General features: G+C 38.7%; 1 protein-coding gene across 1 annotated transcript in view; it reads right to left on the reverse strand.

Annotated features, from left to right (window-relative positions):
* The window catches only part of FAM20C (FAM20C golgi associated secretory pathway kinase), a 244,045-nt gene that overhangs the window by 16,454 nt on the left and 203,943 nt on the right, over positions 1–23,648 (reverse strand). Inside the window, exon 6 of the mRNA XM_040356779.1 lies at positions 7,250–7,430. Within this exon, the coding sequence (XP_040212713.1) occupies positions 7,250–7,430 (181 nt within the window). The remainder of the gene's footprint in view (positions 1–7,249; positions 7,431–23,648) is intronic.

The following is a 23,648-nucleotide window of genomic DNA, read 5'->3' on the forward strand; positions in this document are numbered from 1 at the left end:
ATCTGGTGCAGCTGTGCATGGTAGCCAACCAGTTTCTAACTTCAGCTTGTTTAAATAAGCTTTAATAATAAAACCTAGAAGCTGATTGGATTCTATGCAGAACTGCACCCGATGTTTCACGCTCCCGCTTTTGTAAACCCCCCCTGTATGTACTGCATGTAGCTTCAGCTACATACAGGACTCAGTGCTGGGTTCCAGCTTTGAGATAGACTTCCTGTCTTGCACCTGGAAAAAGCAGGGCTCAGCCATTCATAGGCAGCTTTGTATTATGTGAATGAAGTACAATGAAGTTTCCTCTATTTGGCAGGGTCAAAGGTTGTGATGTCATCAGCCTGCCTCTATGCCTCAGCCAATCAGAGGAAGCTTTGTATTCATTCACCCAGAAAAATGTTGCAAATGTTTTTATTGAATCCTCCCCATTCAGTTTTAATTGGGCCTTATGCTTAGATGTGATCAGCATTTTGACTTCCTGAAGTTGGGTTACAGTAATCAAAACAATTAAACTTAGAATATTTCATAGACTTTACAAATTACCTTAGTTTGCATTCTTACAGGTTGTTTGTAAGTTTCAGGATGATCTAGAAAATATTACTGGTGGGCAGAGCTAAAACCATATTTTACTGTCATCGTTATCATCAGTATGACCCTCCAATTACACACCAGCATGTGTACCATTTCCCAGAATCATATGATACAGCACAGAATCATGAGAACAGCCCGTAGTCCCACTCAGAATCACATGGGACAGGCTCACCAAATCTGCTGCTTAAAATTGCATTAAACGTTCAGTGATATTAAACCCTCCTAAAAAAATTTTAACAAATTTGTTATTATAAATCTTAATAAATATGCCTTATCTTACTTTACTCGGTGCAGTCTTTGTGGTAGTTTTCTCCATTATAGCAACTTCTTATGTTTGCCTCTCTGCAGAAGGATACTATCTTCTGGACATAGGTACCGACATAGACATCTGTACATGCACACTCCCATGCCTAGAACTACATCGCATGTCAGGCACAGGGATTCTGGAATGTAAGCAAATGGCAGCCCCACCTCTGCTCCGTGTCCCCAGAAAAGTGATTTGTAATGACTTTGGCAACAACAAAATAAGTACCCAGATCTGTTACACTCCCCCCCAGACAGTGATTGGCACTGGCTCTAGCAAAACTGACAGCAACCCCATCTCTGTTCCACCTCCCCATGAAAGTAATTTACAGAGGATCTGTAAAAAGTGACAGCAGCTTCAGAAAAAGTGACTACAGGACCTCCCCAGAAAAGTGATTGGCAACAGTGACAAACACCCTGCTTCATCCGAGCGGTGTTTAGTCAGCCAGAACAGCTTACTGAACAGCTTACTGAGGAGGAACAGGAAGTGAGAAATTCAGACAAAGAAAACAAAGAAAAAAAAACATTTTAGCCTTGTAGACACGACCGAGAAACTCGACGAGCGAAACACATCGTTTTGCTCGTCGAGTTCCTTGTTAGGCTGTCGAGGATCTCGGCGAGCCAAATTTTCCCATTCCCGTCGAGGAAAAAGAAGACATGCTCTCTTTTTGGCTCGACGAGATCCTCGACAGTTTCCTCGTTAAAAAGTGTACACACGACCGGTTTCCTCGGGAAAAAAAAAAAAACAGCAAGTTTCTTGCTGATTTTTGCCGAGAAACTCGGTCGTGTGTACGAGGCCTTAGAAGGGAAATCTAAGGAAAGGGTAAGTGAACCAACAATTCACTAGCTTAAAGGAACCTATTTAGAAAATAAAAAACAAACCTTTACAACCCCTTTAACTTTAAAGGTATTAATGCAAGTTGCCTTTCTAACTTTAGCACAGCCATATTATGTTTCTACCATTACTTACTGGCTGGCTTCACTGGCTAATTTTTGATACTTCCAGGACATCTACTTGCAGTGCAAGTGGATAAAACAATTTTTTAGTGTCCGTGAAGGAGTTAATTCATCCTTCACACATAACTGAGGCGGCATGGAGAAATCTTTCAACACTCTACTGCTCTCCGCACCCCCAGATGAGCTCTTGGCTCTCAAGAAAGGAGTTTCAATGAATTTTGCATTAGGGCCTAGCCTGGAATGGCACCCAGTTCCTAGATAATGAGACAGTCCGATTTTTTCATTCAGTGTAGCAAATCCATCAGCTGGATGATGAGACATTTTCCATATCATTCTCCATAGCAAGCCCCTAGTGTGAGATTCCTTTATTATGTGCGGAACATTTTCTCTGTACAAAAGGATTTAGCTACATATCCTCTTATTGAGGGATGACGTTCAATGTCCGAAACAAAGGCATCCTATTTATTTGTAAAGTGGGTTTCATCTGACACCACGGTGAGCCACTATATACGGCAAAAAGCATATTAAATGTACAAAACGAAATGTTCAAACAGATATTCATTGTCCTTTTTCATGTCCATAAATTAGAAAAAAAAGTCATTGTCAGACAGATGCTGCTCATTGCTTCTGTCACTATGGGGTATTGTTTGGAAGTTACTATACAAGCAAAGATATCAAGACAAAATTTTTTTTTTTTTAAATCAAGCTTTATTTGTCATATCATTATGGCTTGTTGTCAGGTCTAATTTCTTTTGTGATTTACAGAATCATACAGCACAGCTTTAAAGAAACATACAATAGTATTTCCATGCAGCAGACACCGGTACATTCTTTTGTGATTTGAGCCATGGATGTCAATAAGAATGTAGTCATTCAAACCCCAGCTGGACACACTGATATTGCATGAATGCAGCCAGCTTTGAAGTATTGAATATAACATAAAAAAAAGATATTTACTGTATTCTTCCTGTGGCTGGCGGTATGACTTAAACCACAGAAAAATATATTTATTAGGGAATTTAATAAGGCTGAAGATTAGACTTACCACTTCCTAAAAATAGTGGAATTTAAATAAGAGGAAGTTCTTGGTGATAAAACATGTAGGACGTGATCATAGTACAACACTTCTATCCATGTGATCGCTGGGCGTCCTAAAAGTTTTCATATGGTGCACTAAAAGTGACCTGTTGGATTTGCATTGGATGTTTTTATATGCTGTTTATGATAGTGCTGTATTGTACTGATTTTATGTATCTGGATTGTTTAGTTTTTATCCTGCTGGTGATGCTATTAAACGTTGCACTATCAGATATTTTCCTGTCCCTACTTTTGATGAGTTCTGGTTGCTGACAATATCCTTTATACTTCAGAAAAGATTTCCCATTATGACGTTTTAAACATCATATAGAGACCGTCTTCTATCTAAAGCAAGGGTTCCCAACCTTTTGAAGAGCGAGAGCCACTTAGGCAACTTGGTAACCAGTCGCGGGCCACAATGAGCGGAGCAGGCAGATGACAAGTCACGGCTACTCTATAGGCCCTCCGATCCACCCAGATAGAAGGGGATGAATGTTTTAGAGGATCGGATTGGAGGTAAGTGAGCGTAAATGTACAACAGTTTGTTTACATCTGCCGATCGGTAGAGATGAATTGAGGGTCTGATTGGGTAGGGGGGTGATTATTTTCTACAAACACTGTACATGTGGAAGAAGTCAGAATTATATGGTAGGTTTGCTTTAAGTCTATAAACTATAAAGCTTCTGAAAATTTCTAACGTTTGAATTAGTTAAATATTATGCTCAACCAACTGTGTTAAGATGTTTCTATTTATCGTTGGGTTGCCTTTTATTAAAAGTGCATGCTAAGGTTCACAGATACACTGACAATCCACCTTGTCTAGCAGTTGGCAGAGTTTCCAGCCTGTAGGCCCAATGTGAGAGTATTTATAAATTAGTGAACGGTTCTATCAGTATATAGTCATTTAAGGAATTACTGCTTATTGTGGATTCCAAAACCAATGGAGTAATGTTTAATTTGTAGAGCACAACTTTTTTGTGCTGTTAGTCAATAATGTAAACCTGAACTGATAGAAGCCACATCTAAAGCCAGCTTTAAAGTCAATTTTGCTTTCAATAAAAGGCCTTTCTCTGTAGCATTAGGTCTCATTTCATTGTATAATGTATCTGCTTTATTTATTTGGAAGCCAAATGACTAATGCATGGAAGAATTCTCTGGAGCATCACATCCCCTTTTGAGTTATTTTTACATTCTGTCTAATTAAGGCAGTGATATTTGTAAGCACGGCAGTCGGTCTGTTCTTTTGTTAACAGTTGCTTAAGCATTAGCAGTGGAGGAAGTCATGGAAGCATTCGTTAGCTAAATGATGAAACAGACAATTTCTAAGATGGACATTCAAAACAAATTAAAGGGGAAAGAAGGATATGATTTGCTACAGTACTTAGAAAACCTCAAATATGTAAATAATGAGAAATATTTTTTTATTTTTTTTATGATGTGAACATTCCTAATCTTCGGTGGTTTCAGACAATCTACGCTTGGCCATCGGCTTAATTAAAAGTACCCAATGATGTGTTAAGGTGCAAAGTGAGTGCCCTGGGAAATCTTTGCAGCAGATAGTCAATGGTTCTCTCTGCCATAAGGAAGAATGGGTAACCTCACAAGCTGTGGCTATAACCAAAACGTGCAGCCAGACCAGGCATTGAGAACATATAAACATTATATAATAATTGCCGGTATCCCCTTTTTCTGGATGAATCTGAGTCTACCAAAATACAGACACATACATATACGTAATTTCAAACTTTTTGCTATTTTTGAGAAAAATACCCAATATGCAACAAACATTCATGTATGAAATGGAGATAGGACAGCATAGACTCATATGACAAGGGACTGTGGCCCTCAAATGAAATATTGTGCCTTGCGAATATGTCCATAAACACATTTTAAGGTAAACTGGGTGTACTTTCTGACTCTAGTACAGTGACATTTTGCCTGGATAGCCTTAATAGTTGACTAGGGGTTGCTCTGTTCATTATCATTTAGGCTTACTGGTCCTTTAATATTTTTACATCTATTGTTGAAGCTAGAACAGACCAAACCCTAAAAGGGTTAATGCTAGGCAATAATCTGATGACACATCAGCCTTGCCAACCCACTGCGCTTCTCTGTTCTCCCCTCTAATAAGATCTGAAGGGATAAGTCTTCGGAAATCATATCCACAAAGCTGCCAGTAGTGATGAATGGAGCAGAACACAGACATGTAATGCAATAGGCTAGCACACTGGCCCTGATAAGCTTATAGATGCTCATAAACAGAACCGCCTTAAGTGCTATATATCCATTAGGTGGGAATATATCAATTTCTCCATTACTACATCTAAGTCCACTAATAGAATGCATTTCCATCAATTACTTCAATATGCAGCATGCTGTACTTTTCCTGCACAGTTGTCTCGAGGATTTGTGTTTCCAAAGAGAAATGAGACTGTAAAATATAACCTACAAAGCATATTTAGGATGGATGTAATATGATGCATTTTATTTGCAGCTGAAACCTATTTGTTTTTTTATTACCAACCACTTCTGCTAAGCATTAGGCATTGGTCTAGAATGGGTGTTGCCATGCAATAAAGGACTGCAAGCAATTAAACAGAATACATGCTCGTGGATATGCAACTGGGTTTAATGAGATGCTCTGGTATATGAAGCACACTATCCTATATTAGTGCAGGCAACCAAACAAGAGTTTGACAAAAGTGGTGGAACAATCTTTTTATGATGGTAAACCTGCCTACAGAGCAGTGTTTGAAACAAGATCTGCATGGGATATATCGATATGTTTTATTAAACTAGAATAGAGTGAATATGAGCAGCCCACAGCAGCAGCACAAAGAAACAGAACAAGCCTTTTGGCAAATGCTAAAACTATCAGTATTCCCCCCAAAATGTAAGGACATTTTAATAAGCCTAATGCCGCGTACACACGATCAGAATTTCCGATGGAAAAAGTCAGTCTGACTTTTCCTATCGGATATTCCGATCGTGTGTAGCCCCATTAGAGTTTTTTCATCGGAAAATTAGATGTAGAACATGTTCTATTTTTCTCTGATGGAATACTGTCGGAATTCCTAAGTGATTTGGCCGGGCAAAAGCCTGATCAGCGTGTGGGCGGCTCCCCAGTTTGCAGCCCTGGACCACTCACACCCAGAGACACACAGCTGACATCTCCATGAGGCTTATCGAGGCTCCAGCTGCAGGTAACACGCGGTGCTCATGGATCCCTCAATAGAGACTTTTCGGCGGCCCTCCTTTGCTCCTGTGACACTGCATGTGGAAGTTCCCACCCGCTCTAGCACTCTGCAAGTGCTCCAACATTTTCCACGCAAGTTTTTAGTGTTGTTTTATACTTATATACTGAATAAATTCCTAAGCTGTTTAAAGGATTGGCTTGGCGCTTCTCTCTCCTCCTTTTGCATATTTATCAAGAGGACTATCACAAAAATAAACCCATATCATTCTTATATAATAATCCTCATATCTGAAGTCTACAGAAAAAAAAAAGAAGAGCCAAGCTCTTTTCTCATAAGTAGATGGCTAAATGCAATAGATAGATTTGTTAGGGTTACAATTTTTGAGTTCCTCTGGTGAGGTGGGGTGCTGTTAATGATTGCCCCATATATGACATCACTACCCCATTAAGGAAATACTGTGTTTCCCTATCAGGTAAAATTGGTAAGTGATCCTCTGGACTGTTTTTTACCAGTTAACTAACAGCTCAGCAAGAATTGAATTCCTTACCCCATGATGGGAGTAAAGGAATCCAGTCCACAAAATCACTGGCAGAACATCATTCACTTTTTTTTTTTTTGAGGAACACACAATGCACGTGATTCTGTCACCACTGTGGGATATATTAGCAAATCATTCCTGTTCATGTCAATGGAACCTACATTCCTAAGCATGGTTCTAAAGGCAGAAGTTTTTTCACTTTAATGCATTCTATGCATTATGGTAAAAAAATCTTCTGCCTGCAGCCCCCCCCCCCCTTTAATACTTACCTGAGCCAGATGTTGATCCAGCATCTGGGATCTCTATCTCTCCTTATTGGACGGAGAGGCAGCAGTGGAAACCATTGGCTTCTGCTGCTGCCAATAACAGCCAGTGAGAAGAATCTGTGTGTCAATGGACACACAGAGCCAGTTCAGGATTGTGCACGCATGAGTGCTAATGGGCACTCGGCAGCAGGCAAGGACCTGGAGAGGCAACGGGGAGGAGGATCCAGGCTGCTCTGTGTAGCTTAAAAAGTAAAAATGTCCTTTGCTAGAAGCTCACTGAAATGTTACATTTTATTTAACACATAATATTTTAATAAAGATCTACATACTCTGCTTTTTTGCGCTTGTGATATGACCGCCTCCATGGATTCCTCCATGTTTTCCTTTTCGCAAGAGATAAGTCTGGGAGGAAAGCTGCCAAGGAACCTTCTATCTGATCTGGCTTCCCGCACAAAGCGTGTTCCGTTGAGCAGTAGTAAGAACATTCTCCATAGAAACAAATGTTGTTTGCTGTAAGAAAATAAAACTAACATTATTTTCATTGAAGATAAATATACAAAACATACAGTTGTGTGAAAAAGTATTTGCCCCCTTTCTGATTTTTTTTTGCATATTTGTCACATTTAAATGACTCAGATCATCAAACTAATTTTATTATTACACAAAGATAACCTGAGTAAATACAAAATGCAGTTTTTAACTGACGGTTTCATTTATTAAGGCAAAAAAGCTGTCCAAACCTGCCTGGCTTTATGTGAAAAAGTAATTGCCCCCTAAACCTAATAACTGGCTATGCCACCCTTGGCGGCAACAACTGCAACAAGCGTTTGCGATAACTGAAAATTAGTCTTTCACATTGCTGTGGAGAAATTTTGGCTCACTCTTCTCTGCAGAATGGTTTCAGCCACATTGAAGGGTTTTCCAGCATGAATGTGTAAGGTCATAATGATACAGCATCTCAATTGGATTTAAGTTCAGGCTTTGACTAGGCCACTCCAAAACTTAAATTTTGCTTTGTTTGAACCATTTAGAGGTGGACTTGCTGTTGTGTTTCGGATCATTGTCCTGCTGCATAAACCAAGTGCACTTGAGCTTGAGGTCACAAACTGATGGCCGGATATAAGATGTTTTTTGAAAAACGTGAGATGAGCCTTTGTGTTTTTTTTGGCCAGCAGTGGCTTTAGCCTTGGAAATCTCCCATGGATGCCAATTTTTCCCAGTCTCTTTCTTATTGTTGAATCATGAACACTGATCTTACCTGAGGCAAGTGAGGCCTGCAGTTTTTTAGATGTTGTTCTGGGTTCTTTTATTACCTCCTGGGTGAGTCGTTGTCATGCTCTTGGAGTCATTTTTGTAGGCCGGCCACTCCGGAGAAGGTTCACCACTGTTCCAAGTTATCGCTATTTGTAGATAATGGCTCTTCCTGTGGTTCACTGGAGTTCCAAAGCCTTAGAAATGGCTTTGCAACCCTCCCTAGACCGATACAATCTGTTCTTGAATTTCTTTAGATTGTGGCATCATGTGTGGCTTTTTGTGATCTGTTAGCGTGCTTCGCTTTGTCAGACAGCTTCTATTTATGTGATTTCTTGATTCAACAGGTCTGGCAGTAATCAGGCCTGGATGTGGCAAGTGGAATTTAACTCTGCTTTCCAAAAAGATGTGGTTAATAACAGTTCATTCATGAATCAGCATGGGAGGGGGCAATTACGTTTTCACATAGGACCAGGCAGGTTTGAACAGCTTTTTTCTCTCTTAAAAAAATGAAATAATAATTTGAAAACTGCATTTTGGATTTACTCAGGTTATTGTTATGCAATACAAGCAAGAGAGTGCAATCAGCGCTAAAATAAATGTGAAAATACATGAATAAATAAATGTATACCCCCCAGATGCAAGCTGAACACTATTAGAATCACACAAATTCTGATACAAAAATTTAAAACAAAGAAAAGCGCAGCGCAAATAATAATCTAAAACGTAAACATGTGCAAAAATAAAATTCATCAAATTGCATATACTATAATTATTATAGTATATGCAATTTGATACATTTTATTGTTATGTAATATTAAAATTTGTTTGATGATCTGAATCATTTAAGTGTAAAAAATATGTAAAAAAATACTTTTTCACACAACTGATATACAGTGCATATAGTGCAACAAGTCAAAAAGCAGAAACAGTAAAAACAATTACATAGCATCAAACAAATGACTTGTTTTTAAAGTAAACCATGAAATGGATATTAAAGAATTTAGAAGTGTTTTGAAAGATAGAAAGAACAAGTACTACCAACGTGCAGTCATTTGCATTGTTTTTGTCACTTTCTCTTAAAGCCAAACTCTGCAAAGAAAAAAAAAAGAAAAAAATTCCCATGGAGTGTGGCTGTGCCCGCACGGCACAGGCTAACTGCTTGTTTTGTCCAGGGCTAAAGAGAAAGCTGTATACTCACCCAATTCTTACATTCTACCGGCAAACGGCGCTCCCTCGCGATTCAGTGGTGGACTGTTTCTGTCCTCACATCCAGAGCAGGTCTTTGGGTGAGACAACATCAAGAATAGTCCACTGCACAAGGCCACTAGATGATGGGAGGGCAGAAGCCACAGGGACCAGTCTTGTGTGGGGAGGATCAGAGTATTGGGTAGGTATATCTCGGTTCTCCAATCTCTAGACAAATATATAATATATCATTTTTTTTTGCCCGGATTTGGGCATTAATCTTTTCCGCATTTCTGTGCTGCTGATTTCTGGTACAATCTTTTTTATTAGAAGTTTTCAAGAAATAAGAACAGCTGCAATAATCCCACGCAGGGGATATAGACAATGAACATAACATGGCACAGCTGGAAAGTGCACAGTAAAAGGCCTGTGCTTCTGATATGATGCATCCTCTTTGCAGCAACTTCCTATCTACATGCACTTGCTCCAGCAATGGCTGCACATCATTAGGGGCAGTGTTGACAGGCTTTTCCTCGTGTTAGAACTGCTTGTCTTCCCATGCAAGTCTATAAAAATGCAAAAGCAGCTTGAAGTAGATCAAATGCAGATCAGCAACGCGTAGGTGTGAATAAGTCCTTAAAGTCATTGTAAAGCTTTACTTTTTTTTTTTTTTTAAATAACAAACATGTTATACTACTGTGCAGATAGTTTTGCAGAGTGGCCCCTATCCACGTCTTTTGGGGTCCCTCGGCGGCTGTATCGGCTCCTCCCCGCATCAGCTAACCCCTCTGGGAAGCGTTCTCCCAAGGGGGTTACATTGCGGGCACGCTCCCGAGTCCTGTATCTGGCGTCCATAGCCTTCGACTACAGGACTCGGCCCCGCCCCCAGCCCTGCACTGCTATCAATCTATCCAATGAAGAGCTGAGAAGAGCAGGCCGACATCAAGCGCATTCTCAACATGGGACTTCTGATGGCTCTGGTAAGTAAACCGGGGGGCCTGCAATCGCCGAATGTTTTTTCACCTTAATGCATAGGATGCATTAAGGTGAAAAAACATGAACCTTTACAACCCCTTTAAGGCATAAGCAGTTACTTCCAATGCATGCCTTCTCTTGACTTATTCTCAATTTTTTCATTGCTATACAAAGCTATACAAAGCCTTGGGAGCTCAGCTAGTTAAAAATTAGGGATCACACATCTGGAAGGTGCCTTAGTGCAGCAGTGTGGCTTCACATACCGTATACCGTAACAAAACCTTTACCGTATGCTCCTCTTTCGGTAAGATAATGCATCCTGACACACTGTAAAAATGGCTTGGGGAACACAACAATAGTGTTGCTCACGAATATTCGCATTGCGAATATTCGACTCGAATATAGCATATTCGAGAAATCGCGCTATATTTCGAATTTCGCGGTGAATATTCGCAATTCCGAATATTCGCATTTTTTCAATTTGATTTTTAAAACAGATCACATCCTATCGACGTCTAAAAGCATTGCTGGTATGATTAGAGACCCTGGGCCGAGTAGCTAAGCTGAGGCGATCCTTTTATGTTGCCAAATTGAAAAAAAAAAAAATTGCGATTTTTCGCTATTGCGAATGCGAAAATGATTGCGAATTTTCGATAACTGTGGTAGGAGAACTCTGATTGTCTCTGATGCAAAAGGGGGGGGCTTTGTGTATGTGTATGTTATGAATATTTGTATGTTTGATATTATTATTTTTTGTAAGAAGGAAAAAATTGCGCATACCTTAAAAAAGGGGAGAATACAGCAGCAACTCAAAAATGTTATACAACATAAATTAATACAAGACAGAAAATGGAGTCGCTCTACAAGAATAAAAAATATGTCTAGTGACAAGACATGTGGGCAAATTATAAAATAAGCAAGCACAAATAACTTATGAAATACACAGTGAAACAAATATATAAAGAAATATAGTCCCAATAATAGAAAAATAATCTTTCATAAAAATGTCTTTGATATGTGAAGTGAAAAAAAGTCCAAAGCATGCAGCATGAACGTGTTCAATCTTCAAAGTGTTTGATTGACAAATGGCTGTGACAGATGGATAGAGTAAAGAATCACCACCAATGCAAAACACTTTTTATTTTGTATTGTAAAATATCACGAATATTCTGAGCCAATCAGAGTGCTCCTTCCGCATTTGCCGAATATTCGCAATTATTTTGTATTGTAAAATATCAAGAATATTCTGAGCCAATCAGAGTGCTCCTTCTGCATTTGCCGAATATTCGCAATTATTTTGTATTGTAAAATATCAAGAATATTCTGAGCCAATCAGAGTGCTCCTTCCGCATTTGCCGAATATTCGCAATTATTTTGTATTGTAAAATATCACGAATATTCTGAGCCAATCAGAGTGCTCCTACAGCATTTGTCGAAATTGCGCAATAAATATCGCATTCGCATGTTGCGATATTTCGATAAAATATCACGAATATTCTGGGCCAATCAGAGTGCTCCTACAGCATTTGTCGAAATTGCGCAATAAATATCGCATTCGCATGTTGCGATATTTCGATAAAATATCACGAATATTCTGAGCCAATCAGAGTGCTCCTACAGCATTTGTCGAAATTGCGCAATAAATATCGCATTCGCATGTTGCGATATTTCGATAAAATATCACGAATATTCTGAGCCAATCAGTGTGCTCCTACCGCAGTTATCAAAAAATCGCAATTATTTTCGCATTCGCAATAGCGAAAAATCGCAATCATTTAATTTCGATAAAATATCACGAATATTCGAATTTAGCGAATATATCTCGAATATTCGAATATATATTCGAGATATATCGCGAAATCGAATATGGCATATTCTGCTCAACACTACACAACAACAAGTTTGAGATGTTGGATGTGCTGGAAAAACATGTCTGATCCATGGAGGCCACACCTTGCAAGACTTAAAGGATCTCCTACTGACGGCTTGGTGCCCGATACCATAGCATACTTTCAGAGGTCTAGTGGCATCCATGCCTTGACGGGTCAGGGCAAAAGGGGGACCTCAATGTTAGGTGGGTGGTCGTGAACTTATGATTGATAGGGTATATACAAAAACATAATACAGCAGCAGTCTGTGGCTGTTTTACATTGCCCTATCCTGTCCACACTCAGGCAGAGTTTTAATCCTCTGAGCACTGGCAGCCTCTGCAAAAGCGTAATGGATTGCCCAACAAAGTGGCTTGTGAAGCAATTATGTATGCGATATCAATTTTTAATGAAAGTGGAGTTTCCTTCAAATTATCAATAAAAGAGAGCTTTTGTACTTCTGAAAACAAATGACTGCATCGCTAATATAAAAAAAAATTAAAAAAACAAAAAATGAAAAAAAAAAAAGTAATTTAAAGATATAAAGCTTCGGGGTTTACCGTGCACATAGGATGCACTTATCTCACGCTGAAAAGGCTAATTACTACAGTGACTGATGATCGTAGCAACCCTTCAATATATGTCCGAATAAAAGTGTATTCCGGTGCTATGCCAGAATGAAAAAAAAAAAAAAAACACAATACAAGATCTCATTAAGTGTTGGGTACCATGTATCTTATTACTGTATCTCCTTGAAAAATGCATATCTAATACCCATATTGAATCCTCAGCATATTTCGCCTCTAGCTGCAGAATAGAACTGATAAATCTAATTTGATCGTTATTTAGAAGCCTTCCTATCATTTACAGACATAACTACACATTTAATTGCCTCCTAATAAATGCCACAAGTTAAATTAGAGCTTTAAAAAAAAAAACGAATAATTTCATCCTTAAACACTAGAGATTACTGATAAAAATCCTTACCATTCCTTTGTACTTCCACTAAACGTATTACCAGAGTCTGGAAAACAGACAAATGGGGACCCCTGAAAATAATATACCTTTAATGCAATCAAAATGCTGATGCATTGGAATAATACAGTAAACCAAGTCCCAGATTGAATTTCACGGAGTGGCTTAAGCGTCGCTATGCAGTACATTACTGAATATTGAATAAAAATATTGACAGCTTTTGCAGGGAGAGAACTTTATCACCCAAATATAAGTATTACCAGCCAGCAGAGGAAACAAAATTGCAAATTACTGAGAAGTTTTGGCAGGTTACGTTCTGAATATGTGAATAACAGCTCCCCGTGTAATTCCTGAACAAAAAGGCATATTATTTGGCTATTGTTTCAGCTACGATATATAAATTGATGTCTCATAAAAGAAGTTAAGAATAATTATATATTTTGTTTAAAGAGAGACAGCTGGGGACAAATATTTGCAAGACTCTGAATGTCCATCTTATACCCAAGACGTTTTTTTTTTTTTTTTTTTGGATAGAGTCAGGAAGGGTTAGAACCCCTGTTTTACTGTATTTACCAACTTAAAGCGGCAAAAAAATGAAAAAACACTGACAGGTATGTTTTTTGTGACAGAAGGGACCCTAATAGTCTCTTCTGGCATAAATGCTTCCCCTTGTCTGTCAGCAGTAGTGTACACTGAGCTGTGCATGTGCAGCTCAAATAAAAAAATGTGGAACCCCCGATGAGGCCAACTATGACGAAACGCGTTGCGATGAACTAACGCATGTGACGTCGCCATGCTTGCATGCGATCTCTGGAATATCTGGATTTGTTTACTATTAGGTTTTATATATTCACAGCACTGTTTTTATGATCTTCCTGTAAGTAGCCTTGTACTTTACTTTTAATAAATGTGTTTTATGGATTCAAACTATGTTGGCATATCTGTTTTGATTCTATAAAGAATCTTGTACCATCATCATGGCCATATATATCCATTATAATCCTGAGAAATCAGAAGCATCATGAGGATCAGATGTAACTTTCTAGGAGTCCATAGATTCTGGGAAGACTCCATCTAACTATTGATGAGGGTCCACATGGTGAATATAGAAGCTTTCTGATACTCCTCATTACACAGCAGTGGATGTCACTTTTGATTGGGACTGTTGTTTTCATCTATGCACATTTTAAATTAACTTATTATGACTGTCTCTGTCAGGTGCTTTCTTTGTATACGCCAGCACTTTTTCCATTTTTTATGATTATTTTTTGGAACCTACTCTGTGCCATGATGAAGCAACTCTCATGCGTGGGAGTGACATCATTACAGCACGGCCATTCAAGCAGCGAACAGAGGGAACCTGGAATGAAGACCAGGACGCATGGGAGTGTCTGAGCACTGACAGAATAACACTGGAGGGTATCCTTTGAAAGCCAAGTCTGTCATAATGTACTAGTATGTGGTGCATACTAGCACATTATGGCATAAAACTGCAGGGAGCCCATTTATAGAAAAAAAATGCTCAGAGTTTAATTCCCCTATGAAGCAATGTTCTTCCTTTCCTTTGCTCCTTTAAAAAATACTTTGCTAATTGGGGTGAATCCACAATTACCTAATTTGGTAGATGCAATGCGCTAAAAATTAATGCTTTACCCAGATTACTTTATCTATTGCTAACTTTACCAGTGCACAAAACTTTCTGAAGACTCTTCGAACAGAATTTATAAAAATTTATATGGACAGATGACTCTCTCCGAAACTCAAAGGACATATTACTACCGCCCAAACATACAGGAGGGATCGGTTTTCCTCACTCGACCGTCTTATAAAGCCACACATCTAACACATATAAATGACTGGGGTTGCCATACAGGGACCAAACCATTGATTCCTCCCCCCTCGCAGGCACACCATAGATAGGAGGAGATGTTCACCTACCACTCAGAAATACCCCCTTAATTGGACCCACACTGAGAACTTTTGCCAACATCTCCCTACAATGGAATACCCCTACGCACCCTTCCCTGAAGTCTGGTATCATTGGCCACCCCAAATTCACACCAAGCCAGAATGACAACGTTTTCCAATCCTAGATATAGCACAGGAGGTTCGGATCAAATTACTTTTTCAATGAAACAGGCTGGTGGATGCCTGATGCATCCACATAAAACAATAAATGGTGGTTATACTGCGCTGCTTAAACAAAATAATAATAAGACCAGCTGCTCACATGGCTAACAAAGACGTATTAGCTGGAGAAAAACAAGAAAACAGTTGTGTAGCGCTTGGGCAAATTGATGCATCCACATAGACCTGGAAATTCTTGCTGTGGGCCTTCTGGGAACGTATGCAGATCTCACATTTCTTAAGCACTCTACCACAACCTAAAGCCTTCTGCAAACATTTTTCCAACTTTGAGGAAATATGTGCCCAACAAAAACCTCTAGAGGGCATACTAGCAAAGACACACCAACTGCTCCTATTTACCCTTCAATTGCCCTCTGACTTCTTTCCACAGGAATGGAAGAGGAACTTGAACACATCCTTCTCTGCAGAACAGACGGAACACTTGATACTTTTTTCACACAAAGCCTACATATGTAAGAGCTAAATTACAAGCTCCTAACCAGGTGGTATAGGACCCCATTGGTTCTAGCCAGCATTTAACTGAATGTAGATGACAAATGCTGGAAATGAAGGTCTGCAAAAGGCATCGTCCTACAAATTTTCTGAGAACGCCCTGAATTAGATAAATGTTCATCTCACATTCATCAAGTTATCCTCCAACTTACAGATATCAATCTTGTGAACAACACCGTAGCTTGCTTGGTACACCTCACGTAAATCTCAAAATCTAAGTAGAAAAAGTCTTTACTAATATAATAATCCTAATAACAATCAGCTCAATCCTTATGTGAATATTTAAACAAACTAAAAAAACATGTGCTACCAGCTAAAACACTAAATAGTGATTCCACCCTACGTATTTAATATAACTTACGTCTCAAAAGTGTAGCGCAACACCTTCCAAATACATGTATTATTACCTAAATATACCACCTATCAAAATGCAAACAGTAAAATTATAAATTATAAAACACCAGTTTCTTCAACACTTCTTCATGGTTCCGTGCACCTCCATCACCAGGTAAAAAACTGCTCACCTTAAATATATAAAACACACACTCTTCTGTATGATCCCAGTGCAATAGCTCCTTTAGGAGACCTTTTTAATCCTCCTCAATCGGTTTGGGATAGTCACATCATACAAAACAAATTGACAAAGTACTAAACAGTAACTGTCATCAGCCAGCTCATCACCCTGTATCGGCGAGGAAGTGGAGTGATGTCATGGGCTCAGCTCCTCCCTCCTAGACATGTTGCGACCCGTGATTGGGCTTCCTCAGGAGGTGGGGAGACGATCCACACAAGCCCTTAAAAAGTACTCTCACACATTGCCATAGTGACAAGTCTGGTGACATGTCCGGTTCTCGCAGAACCAGGTCAGTAACTAAAATGCTGTATATTTCTGTACCAGAAACAGTTTAGGCTGTACATACACCTTAAAGATGTAAGTAGACCATTATAATACCGTATATCAAAAGCCAAAACATTTTAAAATAGGAGAGTTTTTTTGCCATTTGTGTCTTAGTAGAGACATTTCCCTTCAGTTTAATCCTGTCGATTAAACAAGAAATGAGAGCATATAGTACCATTGTGGGGAGTTCACATTTTAGTCAGCTGTCATAGAAAAAAGTGTCCCCTCTGGAAGATTAAATCTGTATTCCTGTTTTGGTGGCAACTCAAAATTTTGGAGAGTGAATCCCCATAACAGCGACCTATACTGTACATCAATAAAAACATGACAATGGTTCTAACCCCTCACCACCCTATCATTATCCCAAAAAGTTAGTTAAACATATATAGTTTAGTTATACTATAACTGTATTTAGTGATTTCTAGCCCAAAAGTTTAAAATCTACTTAAAAGCAGGACACTTACAAGGCTCTCACCAAGCTCTCACCAAGCTGCAAGGCCCCCTATATCTGTAATACCTTGTCAAATGGGAAGCTGTCTTCAAATCTCATCTTACCAACAAGCAAAGAGACAAAATCCTGCAACTTGCTTATATTTCTTCGATCTCATCCAAAATGGTCCAATCTCCAAACTACTAACCAGATGGCAATGTACTCCAATTAAACCACACTGTATGTTCCCCGTCATGTTGGAGGAACTGCAGGAACACTGCCTCTCATGCCCATTCGGCCCATATAAACGTTCCTTCACTCCCCACCTCTTGAATACAGCTAAGGCCCTCATACCTGCCTTATGGGGTTAAACCTACAGCTCCCTCAATGAAAAGTTGGCTACAAAAAGTACATGAAGTCTGTCTCTTGGAGGAACTCACCCATATTGCTAGAGGTAATGTTAGGTGTCACACCATAATATGGGCAAAGATACAAAGACATCATGTTTGTATCCCCTGAAGTTGTACAGCCAAATGGTGCCTCTTAACTTACATTTTTTTCTGTATGATAATTACTCCACTGCTGTTAGTTGCAAATTCTGCTTGTGAAGGTTAAAACACTCCATTGGTTACCAGCACCCCATCTTTTTGCCTCTCCCAATCTCGTCTCTGTATCCCTCTTTCCTCCCCTGTTCTTTGTTCTTTTCTTTTAAACCCTCATTCTACCTAATTTAATAATTTGATTGTAAATCATTTTTCCCATGCCTACCCGGACCCAGGTTACTATATGTGGTTACACCTCTCACTTTAAAAAAAAAAACAAATCTGTCCCTGATGGTCTACGTGTGATATTTGCTTGAATTTGTACCTGTACGTGTTTCTACAGAAGGTGCTTGTATTATCTCTATCTATTCTGTTTGATATTTCCTTAAATAAACACATATTAAACAAAAAAAAGCAGGACACTATGTTAGTGTGTTATACTGTTTGAAGGGCCCAGGGCTCCTTTATTAAAAAGGACCTATACTCACCTTCACTCCTGTCCTGAAGCGCTCCATTGGTCACTACCATGTTCGGCTGGCCAGCTTCCAGGTACCGATCTCTGAGCATTTTGTTTGGTCAGGCTGACATCACTCTTACACATGTGTGAGGTTTCGGTCATCCCAACATTGCTGAATTTACAGTGGCAGGCAGGCAAGTAGGAGTCTTTAATGCATTAGATAAATGGTATGTCTCTTCTGCATTAATAATCCTGCTTGTTCGCAATGCTTTATTATAGGCCACTTTAAAACAGAACTAAGTCTCCTCAAGCATGCACGTAGTGTGGACTCAATAAATGAATGACACCTGAGGAACATTGCTTTGAACACAAAGTCTTTTTTTATAAGGTCAAAAACCAACGTGCCAAGTACAGTAACCTCTAATGACAAATCAGGATTTCTCGAACTTCAATGATCCTAAAATTGCTTACTTTGTGTTACTGCTCTTGGCACAGCATCACCGCGTTCTACACCGGCTTATTAAATAAGGCCATTGATGTCCTGTTTGACCTGATGTTTTCTATCTGTTTTGTGGATAAACAAATAATCAGTAGTCTTCACAATGTCAGCACAGCAGGGTTCTCATAAAAGATGAAAGAAAAAGTCTGATGACAGAACAAGATCAAGGCTTTATGTTCATGGCAGAAACTTTACAAGAATTTAAGTGTAGGCATGTCTTTAAATTCTCTTTAGCCCGAGGGAAGACAGATATAACATATTTAAAAACGATTTCAGTAATATGCGTAAGGAATACATTTTGTTTATTAATCATAGACCAAGTTGCCTTTTATAATAGATGTTTCTTATTAAGATGTTGGTAGAAAGTTCTAGTGCCAGACTCTTAAAATGTAATGAAAGCTTAAGAAGGGAGTGGTCATCAACCCTGTCCTGCAGGGCCCACTAACAGGCCAGGTTTGCAAGATAACTGAAATACACCACAGATGATATCATTTGCTCCTCAGTGATTGCAGCATTCTAGACTGTATCTCCCCAAGGTAATACATAAAACCTGGCCTGTTAGTGGGCCCTGCAGGACAGGGTTGATGACCACTGATTTAAACTACAAAAATATATTGAATGGTCCATGATTCTTTTACAGTGGGCTCTAAAATTGTATTTGATGGTTTTGATGTCCTTGTTTCTTGTGCTTAGTTAGTAGTTATTATTAAAGTATAACTCTGATCAAACATTTTTCTTTTTCATTTTTAGATAGAGAAAGGCTAATACTGTACTTAGGTTTTTTTGCCATGTCCTTCATTGAGGAGATGTCCCTTTAACTCTTATGCTTTTGACACATTTTCACCAGGACAGAAAGAGAGAGGACATCACCAACAACATACCAGACAACAATAAAAAGCTGAAGGAGGTTTTAGCCAAGTGAATGGTCAAATTAATGCTGTTTTGTGCCTGTTTGAAAGAACTCTCCTGTCATCGAAACAGGAAAAGAGAGAAAGTCGCTCTTCAGTTGGGCAAAGACAGCAAAAAAAACATAGATTCTAACTATACTCTACTTAAAACAAAAAATAAATACAAATTAGGATGGAGTTCCACTTTAAGACTCTTCTTTAACCTTCAAATACTTTGCCAAGACTGATAAGGGTGTTTCAGATAAAAGCACACAGTTTAGGGGCTGGTATGTAGAAGAAGTTCAAATGGAAGTCCTAAATGATGTGCATAGTTACCCAAGTGTTCCTCTTAAACGTATAGTCTGTTATGGTTTTTGGGATATTTCAATGTGGTCAGCCTAACATTGAGCATCCTAGCACTGTGTGTTCAGTGTGCGATTCTCTTTCAATTAAAGTAAATCAGTCTTCTCAGACTGACAAAGTAACAGTACAATCTCTAGATAGCTTATCCTTTTATCTCAGTGGTCACTCAGCAAGAGTGCTAATTGTCCATTCTGATGTGCAGACACCTAAAAAGAGACTCTACTACTCGGTATGTAACAATATGAGACGTGCAAGCTTCTAAAATGTTAAACTTCAAAAAGATATTTGTATAATACAAAAATAACTTGGTAACAAGCAAACGATTTGTCTTGAAAGAACTTCTTGATCACATAGCTAATCTCAAATTCCAGCATGATACATTTTCTAGCCCCTCCCTGCAATCAAAGGCACTTTCCTTAACACGTTTCATTCCTGACTACAGTAAGCATACAGGCATTAAAAACACATTTTTATATACAAGCTGTTAGGAGATGTGCAAGCAGAAAGGTTTGCAGTCACAGAAAAAAAAAAAAAACTGTATAGTGTGGCTTTTGTATAATTGAAATCCAGATCTGGTACTGTACCCACAACATAAAGATACTGTATAGACAAGGCATGCAATGACTTACAAAGTATCTCTGGCCTAAACTAAAACGTTTTATAATTTGTAATCGAAGAGCTGTTTAGATCCCTAAATTTAATCAACAGTGAAAATGAACTGATCTCCCAAACCAGACACCCAAAATATATGTTATCTGTGCTTGCACTCTGTTAAGATTATGGGGAGTCAATGGGAGCCTGGAGGTGGTGATAGAATATGTGAACAGTGTAAAGGGACCCTAAATCCGGGGACATTTCTTACTGGATGCGATGTATCATCTTGCTTGAGGGACCAGACACAATTACTGCAATGATGTTCGGGTCTGAAAGGAGAGGTGGCCATGACACATCTCTTAGTCAATATTTTGAAATAAATAGCCTCAATCTTCACATACATATAAAAGTACGACTTTTTGATATTTTCCTGACTAGTGGAGCGGCCCCTCTCCAAGGGCTTTGGCAGTTGAATCCTTTATCTTTTTAGCCCCCGTTCACTTTGGTGTGGTTTTGAAATTGCGATACTTTAGCGGGGTTTCAAATACACACATCAGTGCAATTTACACTTCTGATGCAGCTTGTGACTTCATTTATCAGAAGTCTATGCAAGTGGCAAAGAAATCGGTAAAAAGTAGTGCAGGAAACGTTTTCACAATTGCTGTGGCATGAGTTGTGGCGATATGATATGGGGTGTGACGTGTCATGTGATTTGGAACTGTCAAATCGCATCACAGGATGTACTGGTGTGAACTGGGGCTTAGAGTTTTATGACCTACTGGTGTTTAGCAAACAAACCAGAACAAGATCACCAAAGACTTCTGGCCTGCTCCTATGAATCCACTGCTCTGCTCATAACAGATCTTGAAGTCTATCATAGTATCTAAGGGCTTTATTCTTGATATGGTTTATCAGTCCAAAAAGTGCAAAGGGATATTGTAGAATTTAAAGTACCCTATGTGTCAGGGTTTATAAATTTATATCTATGTATCTATTAATATGCAATATTGTACAATTTGTGTAGATAAGGGATAATCCAAGAAAAAACGTTGCCATAGCGTGATGGTAATTGAATGTATCTATACAAAACAACTTTTGGTATAGAAGACCTGTACCCATTGTGTAACTGTACTTTATAATGTGCCCAAATATTTTTTAGTACGTAATACAATTCAGAACTGATTGTGGCAAGGTAGAACAAACTGATGGACCTCCAAAGGGTTTCGAAGAATGGGTGTGATATTGGCATGGTTGTTTGGAACAGGGTTGGGTAGACCGAAGGCAGGATATTTGTGAAGTAAAACCTTTCACACAAGCTAAACACTTCACAGCATACAAGAAAAACAACCAACTTACATTGTTACATTATTCTATTATATACAATGGTTATATGTTCAGGTTCACAATGCTCCCCAGTATACAGTATGTGCGCTGTGCTGATTTATTTTTTTATATCTTATAATATGATATTAATATTAGAATATTATATAATATTTTATAATATAATTAAATTATTTTCTGTTTTGCCAACCCTTCCCCCCTGAGAGTCTTTGATAAAACTCACATTTTTATTTTGAACCAACTAGAACTGCGGACAGTTGGATTTTGTTTCATATGTGAGCCCTCTTTAGACAATTGTGGACTGTTGTATATACACCTTCCCATGAAAACAAGGAAAATTACATTATTTTTTCACTAGACATAACAGATTTTTTGTTAGTTTTGAGTGAAGAGAGATTAGAATACCTGTTTTTATTGCGGTTTGTGCTTTCGTTCGTCCTCGCTATTAGGGAGATTCATCCTCGCTATTTTTCCTGTTTACCGTTATTATCAAAAGTGAAAGTAAAAGAAAATCCCAAATTTTGGGTTGTCCCCAAAACAGAGGGGAAACCTTCCAATGGAGACATTAGATCTGGAGACCTGTGGATTCCCTTAATTTGCAGGAATCTCCTGTCACTTTTTGGCTATGGGTCAGGAAGTAAAGGTACATCTCCCCAATGGGACACAGATGGCAAAAACCGACAGGAGTTATATCCCTCTCTTATTCTATCAAAAGTTCTACTTTGGAACAAAAACTGTCTTAATTTTGCAAGGGAAAGTGCTGTAATATACACATGTAATGTAAATGTGTACATTAAAAATCTTTTATAGAACATAGATCCATAAATAAGATAGCATATTCACAAATCCTGATTCAGTTAAAAAATATCTAAATCTTACAAACAATATAAAAGCGTGCTTAATAAACAGCAAGACCATCTGCTTTTTAAACAGAGCACATCCTCAAGCTGCCTCTTTGCTTTGTGTGATAACAATTTTTGTTTCATTTTCTCTGTGGCATCCCTTGTGATAAAAATAAATGATTTATAAGGAAATCTTCAAAGAAATAGACAGGTTTAACATGCCTATAATGAAAGAAACAATCAAAGAGGAGCAGGCGCCATTGGTTAAACTGTACAGCTATTTATTTGTATTGGAGATAGAAATAAAAGTACTCACTGTATTTGTAAAGTTTCAGGCATGTGGTTTGTTGTCCTGTGATTCCGTCAGGGCCCAACCGATAGATTTGAGTGTCCTTGGGTCTCTGTCACAGCGCTGGTATTTGGCTGTGTTGCTGGTGTTGTCTAGCTGGGTTCATGCGCTTGGTTGTGAGCGCACAGATGTGCCAGAGGAGCCGCCGGAGCGCACGTTGAAGCGCACGCTTGTGGACGCTATGGTTGCGGGGGGAATGGTGACGTCATCGACCGGAGACAGCAATGTGCGACGCGTTTCCGTGCATGTGCTGTGGTTCGATAGGGGAACGTACACACAGCGCGCACCTTTGTCAAGCTGGCTGTAGGGGTCACTACAGCACATTTTTATATGCCTCTCATAGGTTGCCATCTTGTGGCCAAATAGTATAATGTCCTCTATATAGAGGAATTAATACTATAAGAGATCTTTACTAAGCCAAAGAAGAAAAAAGATGGGGAGGGAATGCCGGATATTGGAAATACTATACGTGCATGCATAACGCGCCAAAATTACAAAAAATATGGATAAAAATTATATATATAAAAACAAATTTTAATCATATATATAAAAAAATATATTGGTCTATAAAAAAGTGAGGGTGACATTTTTAAATGTTAAATTTTTATTGTTACATTTTTATTGTGGTG

The sequence above is a fragment of the Rana temporaria genome, chromosome 6, assembly GCF_905171775.1.
Source record: "Rana temporaria chromosome 6, aRanTem1.1, whole genome shotgun sequence".
NCBI lineage: Eukaryota > Metazoa > Chordata > Amphibia > Anura > Ranidae > Rana > Rana temporaria.